The sequence below is a fragment of the Cupressus sempervirens genome, chromosome 3 (assembly GCF_028749045.1).
Source record: "Cupressus sempervirens isolate cs-2001-9-10 chromosome 3, ASM2874904v1, whole genome shotgun sequence".
NCBI classification, from domain to species: domain Eukaryota; kingdom Viridiplantae; phylum Streptophyta; class Pinopsida; order Cupressales; family Cupressaceae; genus Cupressus; species Cupressus sempervirens.
Genome location: NC_143120.1, coordinates 1098665739 through 1098685340, shown reverse-complemented (window position 1 = coordinate 1098685340; position 19602 = coordinate 1098665739). Strand labels below are relative to the sequence as shown.

General features: G+C 39.1%; 1 protein-coding gene across 2 annotated transcripts in view; it reads right to left on the bottom strand.

Annotated features, from left to right (window-relative positions):
* Positions 1–19602, bottom strand: part of LOC149570612 (nuclear pore complex protein NUP160-like) — a 278470-nt gene that overhangs the window by 43912 nt on the left and 214956 nt on the right. For both annotated transcript variants that reach the window (XM_089823186.1, XM_089823185.1), the window contains exons 16-17: positions 2129–2199; positions 1681–2021 (exon numbers count right to left, since the gene is read on the bottom strand). In XM_089823186.1, the coding sequence (XP_089679312.1) occupies positions 1681–2021; positions 2129–2199 (412 nt within the window). The remainder of the gene's footprint in view (positions 1–1680; positions 2022–2128; positions 2200–19602) is intronic.

Sequence of the window (19602 nt, the reverse complement as noted above, 5' to 3'; positions counted from 1 at the left end):
TATTGAAACACTCCTACGCTGGGGTAGAACTTCATGTCACCAAGTGCATAATGGCTTGGCATTGTGCTTGCTTATTTTTGGGTGGCTCATAATTATGTCTGACATGTATACATCTAGCTTTTATTGGTTCCTGTATTCATTGATATCAGTTATGATTGGTAATAGATGTCTCCTTGTATTCCACCGTGGAGACTTTCAGTTTTCCAGAAGTCTTCTCTATGTATGTTTTTGCAGAAGAGATAGAGACGAAGGTAATTGTCATATCTGTGTGTGACGCCAGTTCTACAAGACACCCAGTTTTGTATATAGTCATCTGAGTTTTTCTTCATATGGTGGAGGTCTAAGGTTCAGAAATTTGCATTACACGAAAGTCGTGATATTTTCAATCTGTACATGCTTGATACATATATTTTTGTAAGACTATTGAGAAGGAGTTTAATCTGTGCGATAAACATGTTTTTTTTCCTGCAGTCTTATTGATGTACTGGTGAGAGTCTTCAACCATAAGCAAGAGTTTTTTTAATTCGTTTCAAAGAACTCAAAAAAGGGATCTATATATGGGTGTGGCTAGGTTTTCCCCTCTAGCAGGAGAGTTTTCCCAGGGTGAATAATTGTGTCATTCTGTCATTTGTGTTCTTAGATTTCTGATATTTGTGTTGTTGCTATTCTGGCTCATGAAAACATTAACAAGTCTAAGGTTCCATCATTAATGCTTGTGAGTTGATTTGATATTGAAGAAGATCTGCATATATAATGTCCAGTTGGCAATCATTCTCAGCAAAGTACAAAACAAGGTAATATTTGGTGTCATCATAACTTTTCCACTTCAGAAGTGTTTTGGTCAGTCTATGACTTACCCTAGCAATCATAAAAGATGAGATTTACCCTACCAGCAAACCAGTTCCTCAAACATTTACACGAACCCAAACCTGAACATTAACCAGTAACATAGAATTTGAACATTACAATACTATCTTGAGATGGAAGATTTTAAAATTATATTTTAGTTGTGAAAGATAAAAATTTATCATAAAAATTCAAGTTTGATAAAATAACATTAAAGTAGTACTTTTAGTTTTCAGTTTTATTGTACTTTTGTATATTATATGATATAATGTGGTATTCTGAACTTAATTTTTATTTTAAGATTGCAAACATTTAGATTTTTGTATATGCTCTTTGTATAGAACAACCTGACCCCCAAAAAAAACTTTTCTTGTATCCACATACCCAACACCCATACCAGCCATTTATAGTTGTACTTGTAGTTGGCTCTAATTTGCTAAATCAAGCAACTTGGTGGGGAGAGGGGCACTGCCATCTGTATCCCTGACATGCCACATAACATGGATCATAACCGTAAACAATGTTCAATGCATGTACCTAGAGTCCTGGTTCCAAAGATAGTTTGTACATGAAACCCGAATATTCTTCATCATGGGTTAAAGTCTTCATATAACAACAAAATAGGTCCCAGACATAGCATTATATATCCTTTATATTACCATCAATAATTCTTAGAAATTTTTCGTAACTGCCAATTTTAGTGCAATCAAAAAACCAAACAAAGGTTTTTCTACACAAATCATGAAGATAATTCTGCTGGAATAAACATGAGCTAGTTCACTTACATGATCCTTTGCTTTAACTTAGGAGAATGTTTATAACAATAATAAATACCTGAGTTGCCTTATCTTCACAAAGCATTATTATAAACCGTCTCAGACAAATAAGCTTGCTCTCTTCATCAGGATTTGAGACTATTGAACAATATGCTTCACTATACTGTTTGAGATCCATTGAAAATTTGAAAACATTGGCCCAAAGTCGACCTTTGATGTTAGATGCAGTTTCCAGTGAAGTATCATCATCAAGTTGATCCATTACCCCAAGAGCTTCATCTACTTGCTCCAATGCTGCACGAGCAAATTGACATGCACCAGCACTCAGGTTCTGTTGGTCAAAAATCTGCATCACCCATTCAAAATAGTGAAGCTTCCAACCAGCTGTCGTATTGAGACCTGTAGAAGAATATCATAATGTGTAAAATAAGATGAATACAATTTTCTAAGTAAATTAGTACAGGATAAATGAATCAGCCAATACAGTGAGTTCAATGGCATCATACCTGAATGTTCTAAACCTGTGTCAACGGTCAGCTCCTGCAATGCTTGACTGGCCTCTTCTCCAGAGGCAGCCCTTTCCACAAAAAAGTTTATTAAATAATAAATTTAGAAACAACTAGAATTTGATACTGGCTAAGTATAGAATTTCACTATATTTTATTTACTTCTTTTAGAATAAGTATATATACCCAATGGAATTTTATTTACAATTGTTCACAATTTATGCACTAATTCAAACAAATGAGACAAGATAAGAATATTAAAGAACTTCATAACCAGAAGTTGGTTAGTAGAAAACATTTGCAATTATTTAACTCAAAAGATTAATTCACCCGAAAACAGATGTCATTCTTATGTGACAAAATATATAATGTTTGCTATTTCAAAGAAACAAGTTTTTATTTTTCCTCGTCTGCTAGCCCTCACCTAATAGTCAATTGTACCCAAGAATAGGAGAAAATTAGAAAATCTGGACCTATCAAAAAATATCTGTAATGTCCCTGTTTTGGCTCGCATCATTTTGCGTGCCGGATTAGACTATCACGAACTTTCGTAGACGGGTGGTTGTGATGAGAGAGTCATTCTAGCGTTTATTTGGGGATTGGATGGTTTATTATGCTCTTGGAGATATTATTTATATTTTATCATTACTTCTTATATTGGGCCTACATGTCATAATTCTAAATTGAGTTGCACTTTTTATTTTATAAACTTATTTATTATAGAAGTGCATTATAATGGGATTTTATAATGGATGTTTCTAGAAGTTCTTAGTAACTTCTTAGAAAAGGATGCTTCTAGAAGTCCTTACTAACTTCTTAGAAAAGTAAATAAATAGAGGGCTTGGCTTCTCATTTGGACAGACGGGAATTGACGATTCTACTACCATTCTCTTTGAGCATTTGTGGCACCATCCAGGTCTGCAAATATTCAGCATAATCCTTGAAAAAGATACCTCTCAAGAGATTGCATAACTGAGGAAGTGAAAGACCTTCTGAAGGGTTGCACTTTGGAAGTGGTATTCAGTCATTTCAAGTTGAGCTTAATTTGAATACTCAAACTACCTGAGGGTTTGAGTTTTTGAAAGCAGTTCGAAAAAAGCAGTCCGAAAAAGCAATCCAAAAAAGTAGTTCGAAAAAGCAAAGCGAAAAAACAGATTTGAAAAAAAGAAAGTGAAAATGCAGATCAAAAAAAGCAAAGCAGAAAGGCAGCATTGGAGAAAATTATTACAGCCATCTACAATCAGGTTCCTTTGGATATTACATGCATTGTTCTTATCATTTAGATACATATTAGGAGGTAAGGCTGTAGGTGAAAGTTATAACAGATTTAAACATTATTCATGCAAATGTAAGCCAAGAGTCTTGGCCATTTCATACTACCATTGTAGTTGACATTTTATGTGCAATAAAGGAGACATAAGTTGCTGGTCTAATATAGTGTAATTGAATATGTATTTATCATTCATGCAGCTTATTAGTTTGCATGCTAATTGTTTGACAAAATGTCAATTGGCTATAGGTTTTTTTTTTTTGGCATAAATAATGTTATAATTTTGCATCCCAAGTGTTTGTCAAAATTACTAGTTGTTGTAGCTACATATTGCAAATAGTTTCAGTCACATATATGCATTGAATATTGTCAAAATAAGTTGCACATTCATGTTAGGTCATTGTTTAATCAATTCAGAGTCTTTTTGCAAGCATTCTTATTGATGCTAAGTGAAGGAAAGAGCCATAAACGCAAACTGAAATTTTGTATCAGTCATATGACCCTTGTATGCAAAGTGTTTTCTTGTACCTTTATCAGCATTTTGGGATCAGATTTGAGCAAGGTCATTAGAGTGGTATCAGAGCGGTTTCCTCCCAGCCTGACTAGGTTATTTCAAAATGAATTCAATTATCAGTATGGCGTTAACAGAAGACAGAAATTTGGAAGAAAGAATGCACAATGCAAAGAAGAAATTAGATTGCCCATTTCAGCAAACAGAGGACCTTCTAAAAACTTTGGAGGAGTTGGAAAATTATTTAGGCAAGATTGATCAGTCAAAACCCGATGCTATGCAAACAGCTTTATCTCCAGCATTTGGTTTGTTGGTTAAGCCCTGCTTATTGAGATATCATGATGAAGTGATAAGACTTATAGCTCTCTCTTGCATTAAAGAAATCATGAGGATAATAGCTGGCCTTAATTCTTACGACGATCAGATTATGAGAGAGATACTTCACGCCATGGTAAAAAGCTTCGAAAAGTTGGACAACATCCGTGACCCTTATTTCACAAAAAGGGCAAGATTACTTTAAGTATTTGCAAGGTGTAGATTTGAAAACATTATGCTAGCAATAGGTTGTATCGGTGACATTCGTAGGATGTTTAACACATTTTGGAATATTATGGATGAGTTTCATCCCAACAGTGTATTAGCATCAATGCACTCCATCGTGTTCACAATCTTGTTTGAGGAGGATGAAATTTCTGAACTTGTGGCAGAAGATTTATGGTGGGTTTGGACAAAAAAGAGGAATGTGTCACCTATGGCATGTACTTGGTTAAAGAGCTTGATTGATAGGCCTAAGGATCGAAGTACATTTCCTATGACAGGTAGAAACTTGTATGAGGAGTTTAACAGACATGCTGATTCGATACAGGGAGACATTAGCACATCTTCAGGTAATGGTTTATCTGCATGATCTTCACAGGCAGAAGTGGTTACAGATGTTGTGCAGGTTGAGCCAATTGCATCAGAAGGTGATATTATAGGCACACTGGACTGCGTGATTGACACAAATTGTGATTCCAGTACACTTGGGCTAGATGAAGCTACAGCAGTTGAGGATACTATCATGTTTGAGGATAGTACGGTTGATCAGAAGTGAGCATTTAGGACTTTGCAAAAAATGAGTATCAGGCACAGTTCGATGCTTCTTTGCATGAGATAGAGGCTAGTAGTTCTTCACGTGTTTTGGCAAGCCAGCTGAAGACGAAGAAAAAGGATATTGTCGCGGCTTTATCTCATCATGATAGGATGCGTGGATTGATCGAGAATCACATTTGGATGATTCAACTACAGAAGAGACAGAAAGGAGTCACAACAGGTTCTTCTCGTGATGACTTACAACAGATCAAGGAAGGCATGGAAGCAATGAAGGTAAGCTACATACACCTACTTTCAGATCGCGATCATCTCCTTAATCTTGTGGGGATCTATTCAGATGCATTGAAGAAGGAAGAGGAGGTCGACCAATTCTCTCATGAGCTAGAGGATACTCGAAATTCCTTGATGTATACTCAGTTGGCTCTCCAAGATTCTGAGAGACATGCGGACGAGCTTCGTCTCGAGGTGAGTTCAGTTCAAGAGTTAGCGCATATGGCAGGGACTCAGTTTTCTTTTATAGTCGGGTCACATGCTGATGATGATATGAGTATGTCTAGCATTCACACTCTGGATTCAGAGATTGTAGTGGGTACAGTAGACAGGTGCGTGAAGTCAATTGGTATTGTTCACATTACTCAGGTGAGGAGTTTACTTGAGTTGCCAGTTGATTTTTGTTCATGGATTAGTTATTGGGATCCTTATCTTAGTACTTGGGAATGTTTTGATTGGAGATGTCTATCATTTTTTGGTAATAGTATCTGTTGCACCATCATGGATTTGATTAGTAGTTTACCAGGTGAAGTTCCCATCCATGCTAGCAACTTGTCTGATGCTCGAATTAGTTTTTATACACTTGTGTTGGGCATTGTTCATGTATCCAGTCGACCATTCTTGTTGAAATGGGTTGATGATCTCTCAGATATGACAGAGTTTACAGAAGAGTCCCAGGATCTAATTATTACAGATGACATCCAGGGGAATGTTGTTGATAGTGTCGAGGACTTAGTCTCTTCAGTGGGTTCCTTTGAAACAGAGGTTTATGTTGATGCTTCAGTCACTCTGTTTGATGATACGAGTACAGCAGTTGGATTTGGATGGCAGTATTACGGACGATAGCTAATTTGAGGTTACTCCTTTGGACAGTGTACCAGGGGTAGAGTATAGGAGTTTGACCAATCATCACAATCATGTGTCTAGTCAGCTGAGAGTTAGTGAGCGAGACATTGCTATCGTTTGCGAGCATTTCGATGTAGCTCATCAGTTGTTAGCAGTTTATGGATGGGGTTCTCCTACTAGTGATGAGCGGCGAAGCAGTTATCTTTCCTTGATAGAGATCCACTCTTTATGGGAGGCTATCCGGATTCTGAGACATAATTATATGTAGTTGGTAGCCGACAGAGATTATCTTATGGAGTGGGGCAATACAGCATATGACGCATTATTGGTCAAGGAAGATGAGGTGAGTGAGCTTACTTAGTAGCTCGAGGTGACTTTTGAGTTCCTTGAGAGTACACAGTTGGCTTTCGAGGAGTCACATTTTCATTTGGCTAAGGTGACCATGGAGTTAGAGCGACTTCAATCTTCACCAAATTCTGAACAATCGTAGGCCGCGGTGTCTGGTGATTCGAGGATGTCCATGGTCAAGGTTGATAGAGAAAGTAGAGATGAGGATATATCTGTCCTCGATACCAGTATTGGCATTTTTGGTTTGTTTCCACTGGAGGCAAGTTCAGTTGAGTTGGACATTGCAGCTAAGAATGGTGGTATGTTTGACTTGCTGGTGGTCTCTACTACGGATGGCCAGGAGACTAGTGATGTTGTATCAGAGATCATGTGTGATGTTGGTGAGCCGGCAGTTGGCATCATTCCTGCTAGTGACACTACTCCCTTGGCAATATCTTCAGAAGTAGGAGTTAGTTCTAGCTTGGTTAGTGATCAGCTGTAGTGGGTTGCATCACCTGTGTATGGCGAGCTATCGACTGAGGTTGGTTCTTTTAATCAGCAATATACTGTAGGGTTTGTTCATCAGTTTGCATTGGATCCAGGTGTTGAGAACTTGATAGCCGTCAGATTTGGTTTGGGTTGTAGTTCTTGCTATCTATCATGTGATGACTATTCGCCATCAAGGATGCATGGGAGTTATGGTTATGAGACAGTGGCCAGTGATTTGCAGAGTTGTGTTGATTGCAGTAGGTGTACAGTGTGTGGATTCTCTGTATTTGGTGCAGTTTCATACGGGAGTGGTCACCATTGTAGCAGAGTTCGAGTGTGTATTCCGCATAACATGGTGGGTTGTGTGGATGCTGTTGGCAGTTTGAGTTGGTCACTCTACTTGGGTTTTGATGTTTTGAGAGTTTGTGTCTCGTGGGTTTTTGACTGTGGCAGTAGTGGATTTGGAGTTCAGTTGCGCAGTGGTTCACGATCCATTCATGGATTCCTCTTGGTTATATTTCAGAGGTTGTCGCTAGAGCCTACGTTGACTGACAATAGTATGGTTCCTAACTACATTTGGGATCCAGGTGGATTGACTGGTTTGTTCTTCGGCCATTGCTTGGGGACAAGCAATTTCAAGAAGGGCGGACTGTAATGTCCCCGTTTTGGCTCGCATCGTTTTGCATGCCAGATCAGTCTATCACGGACTTTCGTAGACAGGTGGTTGTGATGAGAGAGTCATTCTGGCGATTATTTGGGGATTGGATGGTTTATTATGCTCTTGGAGATATTATTTATATTTTATCATTACTTCTTATATTGGGCCTACATGTCATAATTCTAAATTGAGTTGCACTTTTTATTTTATAAAGTTATTTATTATTAAAGTGCATTATAATGGGATTTTATAATGGATGTTTCTAGAAGTTCTTAGTAACTTCTTAGAAAAGGATGCTTCTAGAAGTCCTTACTAACTTCTTAGAAAAGTAAATAAATAGAGGGCTTGGCTTCTCATTTGGACAGACGGGAATTGACGATTCTACTACCATTCTCTTTGAGCATTTGTGGCACCATCCAGGTCTGCAAATATTCAGCATAATCTTTAAGAACGATAACTCTCAAGAGATTGCATAACTGAGGAAGTGAAAGACCTTCTGAAGGGTTGCACTTTGGAATTGGTATCTAGCCATTTCAAGTTGAGCTTAATTTGAATACTCAGACTACCTGAGGGTTTGAGTTTTTGAAAGCAGTCCGAAAAAAGCAAACCCGAAAAAGCAGCCCAAAAAAGTAGTCCAAAAAAGCTGTCCGAAAAAGCAAATCTGAAAAAGCAGTTCGAAAAAACAAAGCGAATAAGCAGATCCGAAAAAAAGCAAGTGAAAAAGCAAATCAAAAAATGCAAAGCAGAAAGGCAGCATTGGAGAAAATTATGATAGCCATCTACAATCAGGTAATCCCTTTGGATATTACATGCATTGTTCTTATCATTTAGATGCATATTAGGAGGTAAGGTTGTACGTGAAAGTTGTAACAGATTTAAACATTATTCATGGGGATGTAAGCTAAGAGTCTTGGCCATTTCATACTACCATTGTAGTTGACATTTTATGTGCAATAAAGGAGACATAAGTTGCTGGTCTGATATAGTGTAATTGAATATGTATTTATCATTCATGATCAGCTTATTAGTTTGCATGCCAATTGTTTGACAAAATGTCAATTTGTTGTAGGTTTTTTTTTTTTTAGGCACAAATAATGTTATAATTTTGCATTCCAAGTGTTTGTCAAAATTACTAGTTGCTGTAACTGCATATTGCAAGTAGTTTCAGTCACATATATGCATTGAATATTGCCAAAATAAGTTGCACATTCATGTTAGGTCATTGTTTAGTCAATTCAGAGTATTCTTGCAAGCATTCTTATTGATGCTAAGTGAAGAAAAGAGCCACAAAAGCAAACTGAAATTTTATATCAGTCATATGACCCTTGTATGCAAAGTGTTTTCTTGAACCTTTATCAACATTTTGGGATCAAATTTGAGTAGGGTCATTACAATATCTCATCCTTCGGAGATGAAATCTAAAATAAAGTCTTTTGAACAAGCATAACATGCTTGCTCAGTTGTAGTATGTTCCAATTAGGAGTCAGACTGCAGACATTCTCAGCAAGCCCCTCGGCCAAGATAAGTTCACTAAATTCAGGGGGCAGCATGGTGTTGTCGACAGATTGACCATTGGGGGAAAATAGTATAATATTTCTATTTAATAGTTATCTTCTATATATATTATGTAAAATATGTAGATAAAATCGTTTCTACAAGCTTCTTCGATTTTTTATTAGAAACTTTATATTATTGTATTCTTGTAAATCCTTTACAATGTTCTGTTTGATCATTCATTAATATATTTAATAATTTATCAATTATTTCTCAGTAATAATTTGGGCATGATTGCATGTATGAATGGTGCTAGGATATGTTTTAATTCCATATAATGTTCCTTTGTGGGCTACATAATGTTTCCCGATGATTTAGTACTCTTAGGTTATTAAATTGGACGTCAATAAGGGTTTTGCACTAGCTTGGACAAGTGTGTTAATGAGTTTCACGTCGCATCTATTAATTGGCTTGGTTTTCTTATAATTTCCTTCCACCACAAAGTATTAGGGGTTGGCTTATGTCGCTGTCGCACATTTTCTTGTACATACTCTTCATCATGGCTGACTTGGAGAAGTAAGTTGAGCTTGTGGATAATATAAATGAAAGATCAAATCATATGGAAGAATGAGCAACTTCCGAAGATTTGTTGGGTGTGATGTTTACTATACAGGGTAAACGGGTTCTTATCGCATTAAGGTATTAGAATGTAATGCAGAACAAGATACTTTATTTATATAAGCAGTATGCAATTCCAATTACAATGAAGACAATGATAATGATGATTCAATAGTTCATTCGGACAATATACATATACCTTCCTGAAGGGGTGACTCAATCGTCCCGCGCCCTTTCAAATATAACTCTACCTGTCGGCTACAATATGGATTTTATTGACAACATCATCCCCCACAAAAAATAAAGTCATCTTCAGACTACAAAATCTTAAACTCAAAACATAACTCAAACACCAATTACATCAAGATTTAGACAATTAGGAAGAGGGACATGTCCCTAGTGTGGCAGACATTTTTGCTCTAAGCTTGTTCAACTCCCCTCGTAGCTTACGCACTTGCTCAGTTCATACCTTCAAATCTACTTCAGCCTCCATCTGAATATCCAAGGTTGTTTGCATCATCTCAACAATCTCTCCAAGTTCCTTCTCCTTCTCCGCTGCCACCTGCCATAGCTAACTCTACAAAGCCAAATTGTTGTCCTCTCGGATTCCCAGGCTGCTCTCTCTGACTCCCACGTTGCCTTCTCTAAAACTAGTTCGTACTTCATCACTACTAACCTAGTAGTTGACTCCTCCCGAGCCCTCTCTATTGTTGCCTAGTCCGCCTAGCTCCTTTGAAGGGTATAATAAGCATCCCTATATAACTGGACTATCTCCTGAGTCAGAGCCTCTATGCGGCTCTCACCAACCATCTCTCTCATATTGGCCCAATCCTTATGCATCTCTGAAGTTTTGACTCTGGGCCACCCGCACTCCTTAAAGCATACTAAAAAGCCAGCTGGGCACCCTACTCTCATGAGGGATACGATGTGCTCCAACTCCTTTCATTCAATCCACGGCTTGTGTTTATGTAGGGGCCACCACTCGACAAGCCCAAGTCCCCATATCAGAAATAAATGCCTCCACGCCCTCTCCCATCGATGCATCTGGCCCCACTTTAGGCTGCTCGATGCCCATAGCCATCTTCACTGCCTCAACCATTCGCTCAGCAGTGCTCTCCGTAGAGAAGTGTGGTATCCCATCGATCTACATCGAGTGACTCTCCTCCACCAACGTGCTTACAAGATCTCCTTCTGGGGCTACTTCCTGCACAGGTGTGAGAATGCCTATCGCCTGTGGTGTTGGTATGCAGTTAAACCTTGTACTCAAGTACATGCTCAAACTCTGAGATTTACTTTATCTATTCAGCTCCTCTACCATCGTTGCTAACAACGTTGCATCCACCATAACCACCGTGTTCGAACCCACTACATCCAAGTGAACACCAGGTGTCCTCAAACCCTCACCCATTTCCATCTCCATCACTCCCTCCCGAGTGTCTATCTCATCATCGGCTATAAGTATCTCAATCTGCACTTCTAGTGCGGCTGGCAAAGTCTCTGGGACAACCCCTTTAGGTAACCCCATTGCTACCACCGATACGACTGTATCTAGTACTATTGTCTCAACTAAAAGCCCAGTACCACCTAAAGGTGCTCATGATGTTGGCCAACTTGATGGTTAGGATGCGGGCCATGTTGCTTGTCTAGCTACTACAGTGACCAGAGTCATGACTACAGGCTTCCTAAACTGCCTGAAACCAGGAATGTGTACACCTGCAAGGACTAAGTTCGAGTGAGAGGTAGCTGTGAGGGACCGCGAAAATAGTAGTAGCCATGTTGTGATAACTTCGACTTCCTCGTCATCCTCCTCGTTCTCGACTTCCTCATTGGAGTCATCAGTATCCTTGGAAGATGTGTCCTATCTCCCATTGTCCGTGTTCCCGTGGTCAGAGCTCTCCATTTCCTATCACATCCTCTTCTACCCGATGGCCTTTTGCCCTCTGGTAGTATCTAGATGTTTCCATTGCATGATTGGAGACTCCCCTACTTCTGTCAGACCTGGCTTGATCTCCAACCTATCATTGGGTATCATTTGTTTAGTAGCATCAAGGAATAGGCCGATAGCGTAGTGCAGCATATAAAACGTCTTGTGTTGCAGCATCATGAACTCCTACATGCACTCGGCCAGTAAGGATGCCCAGTCATATACTATGCCATTCATGATACCATTATGGTCACTTGCAAAAATGAGATGTTTGATGCCCTACTTGAACTGGTGAGTCTACTCTTCACTAAGTCCGTCAAACAATGCCAATGTCCTTCTAGAACATCAGATTTCTTCAATCCTCTTCCCTTCAAAGAATCCATTAAGGCTTCGTTTCTGCCTCCGACTATTTTCGACATACTAATTCTACCAACTGCTCCTCAAATCTCCGATCGAGTTTCTTTGGCTTGTTATTGATTTCCCTTCGTCCCTGTGCTTGACCTAGTATGCCAAATACCCTAGTGAAGTCTACGGCTCTAAAAGATATCACCAAATACTGTCCTAGATAAGAAAATGAGCATTTCGCGAGAGTTTGTCATAGGTTTCCAGCATGTTTCAGAGAAAACCCTCGAAATCACGAATGTAGAATATTGACATCTGCAACACCCATTCCACCTATGCCCTCCATATGTTGTCCTTAGCAAAGTGATCATTTGGGGCCTCCTGCCACCATTTTCTACACTCCAGCCCATTCAAACCCTCAAAAGTCACATTCTGAGGTGTGAGATGCTCAATTGCAGCGAAATGTGCCCTTGCTTTCTTTTTGCTTGTATTGCCTGCAATACGTACACCCGATGGCAGAAACTATGCATTCATGTTCATTGTGTTGCTTGATGAATCTTCTTCTACTTTCTTCTTCCAAGCCCTCTTTCTGGCTAAATGCATATTGTCACTTTCCTTGTCTTTTTGTGCAGAAGACAAAAAACGGTTGGGTCAATTGTTGGACTTCTCCGTACAACAATTGTATGGCCTCCTTAATCCTCACTTTATTTTTGCATCTACACTTGCGTCCATACTACTTTATTTCATGACTTGGTTGTATAGTGTACGATGATTTGTGGATGATGGTTTGCAACTTCCTTTTGTCTAGCCTCTCTTTTTTTCCAATGCCACACAATATGGTTATATTTTGCAGATTTTATATGTCCGTAAGAGGTATTCTTTAATTGTGTGCCTGCTAATGTTTACTCTATATGCTCCTTTATCAATCACATGACTGTTTGGTTTTTAATCTCATGATTACTTTGCTAGATCCATATGGTATAGCAGTATAATGTTCTGAATGTTGCATATGGTTTACACTAACTGCAAGTCCATATGGTGTTCCACTCTATTCTTCCTTTCAACCGTATTGTATTCTCCTATTTGTGCTTGTCGTACGATACAATTTTCTGCTCTTCTTGTTTCCTCACAATGGTCCTTTGGCTGATTGTACAACATATACAATATGTATCCTCTATTGGTGTCCTCCCCTAAGGCCATACAATGATCCCTTCTCTTCACTGCTATAAGGTACTATATTGTCTCTTTTAACTTGTCTTGCGGTGTATTTCTTACTCTTTTCCTGAACTACCCATACGGTATGAATGGGTACTATGATGACCATGCTGTAATGTTTGCACGATACTTGGCTTCTCCACGATGGCTTCTTTTATTGACCGTACGGTGTATGGTAGTTAGTTTCTCTACTCACCTACTTCAATACTTTTACCATATGGGGCACATGTTTTTGTTCTATGCTCTTTTGTCAAGACCTTATGGTGTGTTTTTGGTGGGCATTAAATACCGTAGGTATTTCACTGCACGCAATATCTGCGTTTTCCTTCTCTTGTCATGTGGTATCAAACTTCTCTTGATCTCAACCCTCTCTCCTTGACTGTACAGTATTCACAATTGGTATTTTCTTGTTGATACCATATGGTATATATAGCTTATATTCCTTATGTAGGTCCGTATAGTATTCTTTTGTATGGCCCTCATAATATAACCAATGTGTAAGCCATCCCCTTGACCGTATGGTGTCCGCTTTCTTCCAATAGGGTGTGTTTGATTAATTTTCGAGGTCGTACGGTGGCTTTACAAAATATCCTACTTGCTATGATTTTGTCATTGCTCTATTATAATTTTCCCTATTGACTTCTTATTTTGCACATATTTATCATAACTATTTACATTTACTTATTTTACATATATACATTATTACTTGTAATTATTTTTATACCGTCTGAGTTGCTCGTGTGCAGAGGCACGTTATTTCTTTCATGGTAGACTTTCAACTTTGACCCATTCACTGCATCAAGGACTTCCTACATGTCGAGCATCCATAGTTTTATTGCTCCATTATCGCCGACTTTGCGAATTTTATATGGCCCGACACATTTTACTTTAAATTTTCCTGGTTTGATCTCATTGCACCCATTGTACTTCAATACTAGTTTCCCTGGTTGAAATTTGTTGAGCTTTAAGTGTTTGTCATGCCATGCCTTACGTTTACACTGTGTAACTTCAGTGGCTCATTGTGTCTTCAGTCATCGTTCGTCAAGTTTGTTTAAATTATACAATCTTTCCCTCTGACTTTTTATTTCTCCTAGTTTGTTTTCAATCGCGATCCTTAAACTTGGTACCATGAATTCTGCTGGTACCACGGCTTCCTGTCCATACATCAACTGAAACAATGTCCCATGGTTACCTTGTATAAAGTACGGAACGCTCATAACATCGATGGTATCTTTTCTTCCCAATCCTCTCGTTCAAGTACACAGGATTTATAAATCACTCCAACTAAGATTTTATTTGAAGCTCCCACTTGTCAATTTACTCTTGGATAGTACGGGCTCAAATAAACTCTGTGGTCAATAAAAGGATGATGTGATTGACGAAATGTCCCCCACGATCGCTTGTCAACTGTAGCAGGATTTCGTACCTTATGATGATTTACTTGTAAATTAATTTCACCGTCTTTATTGCAGAGTTGTTTGGTAAGGCCCACGCTTCTACCCACTTGGTAAGGTACTCTGTCGCTACCACAATGTACCTGCATCTCCTAGTTTTACTTACCTTGAGGGGTCTGACAAAGTCCAACCCCCATCGTTCAAATAATTCATACACGTATGAAGGGTTTAGAGGCATGAAATTCATCTTCAATAGTTTTCCAATCCTTTAACATGAATCACACGCAACAACCCACTCCCTGGTATCATTGTGCACAGTTGCCCATCATAACCCTACCAGAAGTATCTTTTGCGCAGTTGTATCTGGCCCCATGTGTCGTTCGTCTAGTCCTTTGTTTTTGGTAAAATTATAAAATAGTCGAAGGGTAGATTAGCATGTTGTCAGTAAAGTTATAAAATAGCTGACGGATAGATTAGTATCCAAATGGGCGCAACGGTTGAGTCACCCCTTCGGAATGGTATATATACACCATCCAAAATGGACTTTGGATCAAGGTTGTAATCATCATTGGAAGCACTATGTAATCTCTTCGACATATATGCGAATAATAAAAGGAGTGTTGTTGTGTTACATGTTCTTCTCTATTGTTTGTATGCATTAAACTATTTACCCCATAAAGTAAAAATTTGGCGTCATTGCCTCATGGACCTAGAACGAAGGCAGAGGAATGAAGTCTAATGTCGAATCAGCTTAACAAAAATAAGAATAAGCTAAAGGAAAAAGATGAAATATGTACTGCGCAAGGGAATTTAATTTTGGCACAAGAAGTCAAGTGCAGACAGAGATTTCAGTAGATTGTCAATGGACACCGAAGCATTGAGGAATTGTTGGAAGAGACTCGACAGCAGTTCAATTTGGTGGAAGAAACAAGGGAGGAATTTCGTAACCTGTATACGCCAAGGGAAGAGAATCTAGACCGAAGGGAATTAACTGGCACGGCTTGGAGTGTCGAGGGAGCACGAGCATGGAGTGAACTCTTCATCCACAATACACTTCTAGAACAGACAACTTCGCTCAACAAAGACCCTTTTTCACCAAGTAATGCGGCTGTTGGAAATAAGACGACTATCCAAAACAATGCAAGTGTTCAAAACAACGCGGATGTACAGAACAACGCGGGTGTACAGAACAATGTGGGTGTTCAGAACAGCACGGATGTCCGAAAAAGCACGGGTATTTAGAACAATGCAAGTGTGCAGAACAACGCGGGTGTGCAGAACAACACAGGAGTGCAAAACAGCACAAGTACACAAGTACCTCCAACTCGAATAGTAATGGCTGGACTAGAGGAAAAATTGTCAAAGTTTGATGGTAATGGAACGACCAATCCAATCAGACATTGTAAGACATGCGAAACAATTTGGACAGCGAATGGCATAACAGACACAGATGAATGGGTCTGACAATTTCCAGCAACCCTGACAGGTGTAGCAATTGATTGGTTTGTTGATATCGATCCCCAAAAATTAACTTCCTGAGCAGTAGTTAAAAAGGAGTTTATCACCGAGTTTCAATTGCTGTGAGACGACAATGAGATCGTAACAAAAATATACACCACAAAGCAAGGGAAAAATGAAACAATCTGTGCATATGCTAGAAAAACTAAAAGAATTAATAAATAAAATGGAAAGTAAGCTGGCAGATGGGCTGAAAAAAAGATGGTTCATTGAAGGACTATGCCTAGAGTTAAAGAAGAAAATGAAGATTGTGTCGCCATAATCATACACTAAAGCATACAATCAAGCGACGGACTTAGAGAGTGAACAGAAAACGAAAAAGAAAAAAAGTAGCTCATTCGACTCAAATGATGCATCTTCGGAAGAAGATAGCGGTGGTGATGAAAAGGACAGCAAGAAGGTCCAAGCTCTCCAGAAGGATATGATTAGAATGATGAAGAAATTTAAGAATATGCAGAAAGAGACGAAGAGAAATGAGCTATGGTGCATAGAATGCAAGACAGAAGGTCACATGAAGGGGTCCTGTCTGAAAAACTAATTCTGTGATATTTGTCACCAATTCTATGATATTTGTCATATTATGGGACATTCCATAAAAGAATGCCCCTTCAATATGAAAACAAGAGGGCATCAACAAGTGCTCCTGACACATGAGACTTCCACGTCGAGAGGAGCTGATCATCCAGTTAAAGGCAATACAGCAACACTTAGCTCAGTGTACCCAGGAGTTGGAAGCAGAGAAAGTGGCACGAGCGGCTATCAAGGTCGACTAAGGCAACAGTATTGTGTTAGCAAAGGCTGCAGATGCAACGTATTTTGGAGACCAGTTTGATGCAGGTACAGAACGAATGTGAAAGTGGTGTGACAAAAAGATATCTATCTTGTTATAGTTAGTCAGTTAATTTATCCTATTTTGTTAATCTGTCTCGGATATTTTGTAATTGTTGCCCGGAGATGACTTCTTTTTGGGGGGGTTGATTTTGTCGGTAAAATTATAAAATAGCCGACAGGTAGATTAGCATGTTGTCGGTAAAGTTATAAAATAGACGACAAGTCGATTAGTATCCAAATGGGCGCAACGGTTGAGCCACCCCTTCGGAATGGTATATGTACACCATCCAGAATGGACTTTGGATCAAAGTTGTAATCATCATTGGAAGCATTATGTAATCTATTTGGCATATATGCGAATAATAAAAGGAGTGTTGTTGTGTTACATGTTCTTGTCTGTTGTCTACATGCGTTAAACTATTTACCCCATATGGTAAACATTTGGCAACAAGGAAAACAAAGCATAAAACCGCACATCGAGAAAGGAAACAGAGCACAATAACCGTACGACGCACGATGGGAAAGAGAAGCAAAGTACAAAAACCGTATAGGTGGCAAGGATTGAACACCATACGGCCTGTCTTTATATGGCATAAGAGCACAAGGAAAACATAAACGCTATACAGGAACTCACGAGGAACAAAATGTGGTCACACAGTGTACAGTGAAAGCAAGGAGAATTGAATCGTATGGCTCAGGAAAGACAAACATACGATCGTAAGGCAACACATAAAGGAGGTCATTGTCGTACGAATATATTCATGCACAGAAGGGCAGGAAACAAAAGTTATCTTGGAGGATGGTAAAAGCCTGGACGATCGTATGGGCCAAGTAATTGAACAAGCCAAAAAAACGATGACAAATCAAAAATGTTCAAAATGAATAACGTATGATACCAAAGGGAAAGGAAAGACATAAAAGGTAGTAAAACGTAAGCAGTTGGCTAAAAAAGTATGGAATCAAAGGAAAATCAAAAAAATGGTGTATTCCATGAAATTTTGTATGGCTTTGAGAGTGCTAATTTGGTCTTGGCAGCGGAGGTGTTGCCCCCTAGACCCCCAATCACTTCAGTTATTAATCGTGGGAAGTATGACCATTTGATGAGACTTGGAGCTACTGCATGCATGGAGTGTCTATGTACCACAAGTGGAGAGAACAACAGAGCAAGCCTTTCGAGAGGAGTGATACGCTTTGAGGCACTTGGAGCAAGTGTTGGACGTGAAGCTGTCTTAGTGGATGCATTGAGAGCTCGAGAGGAGTTGATCATCCAGTTGAAGGCAGTAAAGCGACACTTGGCTCAGTGTACCCAGGAGTTGGAAGTAAAGAAAGAGGCACGGGTGGATATTTTGTAATTGTCGTCCAAAGAGGACTTTTCTTTTTTGGGGGGATGATGTTGTCGGTAAAGTTATAAAATAGCCGACGGTTAGGTTAGCATGTTGTCGTTAAAGTTATAAAATAGCCAACGGGTAGATTAGTATCCGAAAGGACGCGTGACGTTTGAGTCACCGCTTCGAAATGGTATATGTACACTGTCTGGAATGGACTTTGGATCATGGTTGTAATGATCATGAAAAGCACTATGTAATCTCTTCGGCATATATGCAAATAATAAAAGGAGTACTGTTGTGTTACATATTCTTGTTTATTGTCTGCATGCGTTAAACTATTTATCCCATATCGTAAACATCCTTCATGTACAAGAAATTGCCCTGTGCAAAGATATTCCCCGATACTTGCATAACCAGGTTGGTAGTACGGCAATCTAGAAGAGTTGTGTTAGGAAAATCGTTATTAACTCCCTCCGATGGTTCTCCTGATCCTTGACAAATGGTCCGCGCAGACATGGTTTTCCTAGCTGTACCACAATTTTGAATGTAAACTCCTGTAACAATAGTAGCCATCTGCTTATCCATCCCTGAATGATCGGCTTCTTCATGAGATATAAAAGTGCTTGATCCACATAAAATATGAATGGAGTCGCCAGTAGATAAAGTCTAAATTTTTGTACGATGTACACCATTCCAAGTGCCTCTTACTCTGTTGTACTGTAATTCTTCTCAGCTCTAGATGGTAGACTACTCACAAAGTACGTCGGATGATCCAATACATGATCACCCGTTTGTACCAACATTGCTCCAATTGCATAGTTTGACAGGTCAACATGGACATGAAACACCTTATCCCAGTTCGAATAAGCCAAGATGGGTGTTGTAGCTAATCTTGTTTTCGGTCCTCCGAAGGCTTCATTCTTCTATGCATCCCATTTTTAGGGTTTTCCCTTGCAGGTTAGTTTGTCAAGCGGGTAGGATACTTTTGCAAAGCCCTTAATGAACCTTCGGTAATATCCAATAAGTCCGAGGAACGATTTTACCTCTGTTACATCCGTTGACAGTGGCATAATCAAGATTACCCGAATTTTGTCAGGATTCATTTTCAATCCTGCTTTGCATACTATATGTCCCAATAGCTTCCCCTGCGGTACCATGAATCTACACTTCTTCGGGTTCAATGTCAATCTCACCTATTTGCATCATTCCATGCATTCCCTGAGTGCGGTAAGATGCTTGTCCTCGGCACTAAAAATTGACCAATCGTCAAAAAATGCCTTGAAATTCCTGACTGACATCTTATCGAATATGTGCAAGATAATTCTCTGAAATGTTGTCAGAGCATTA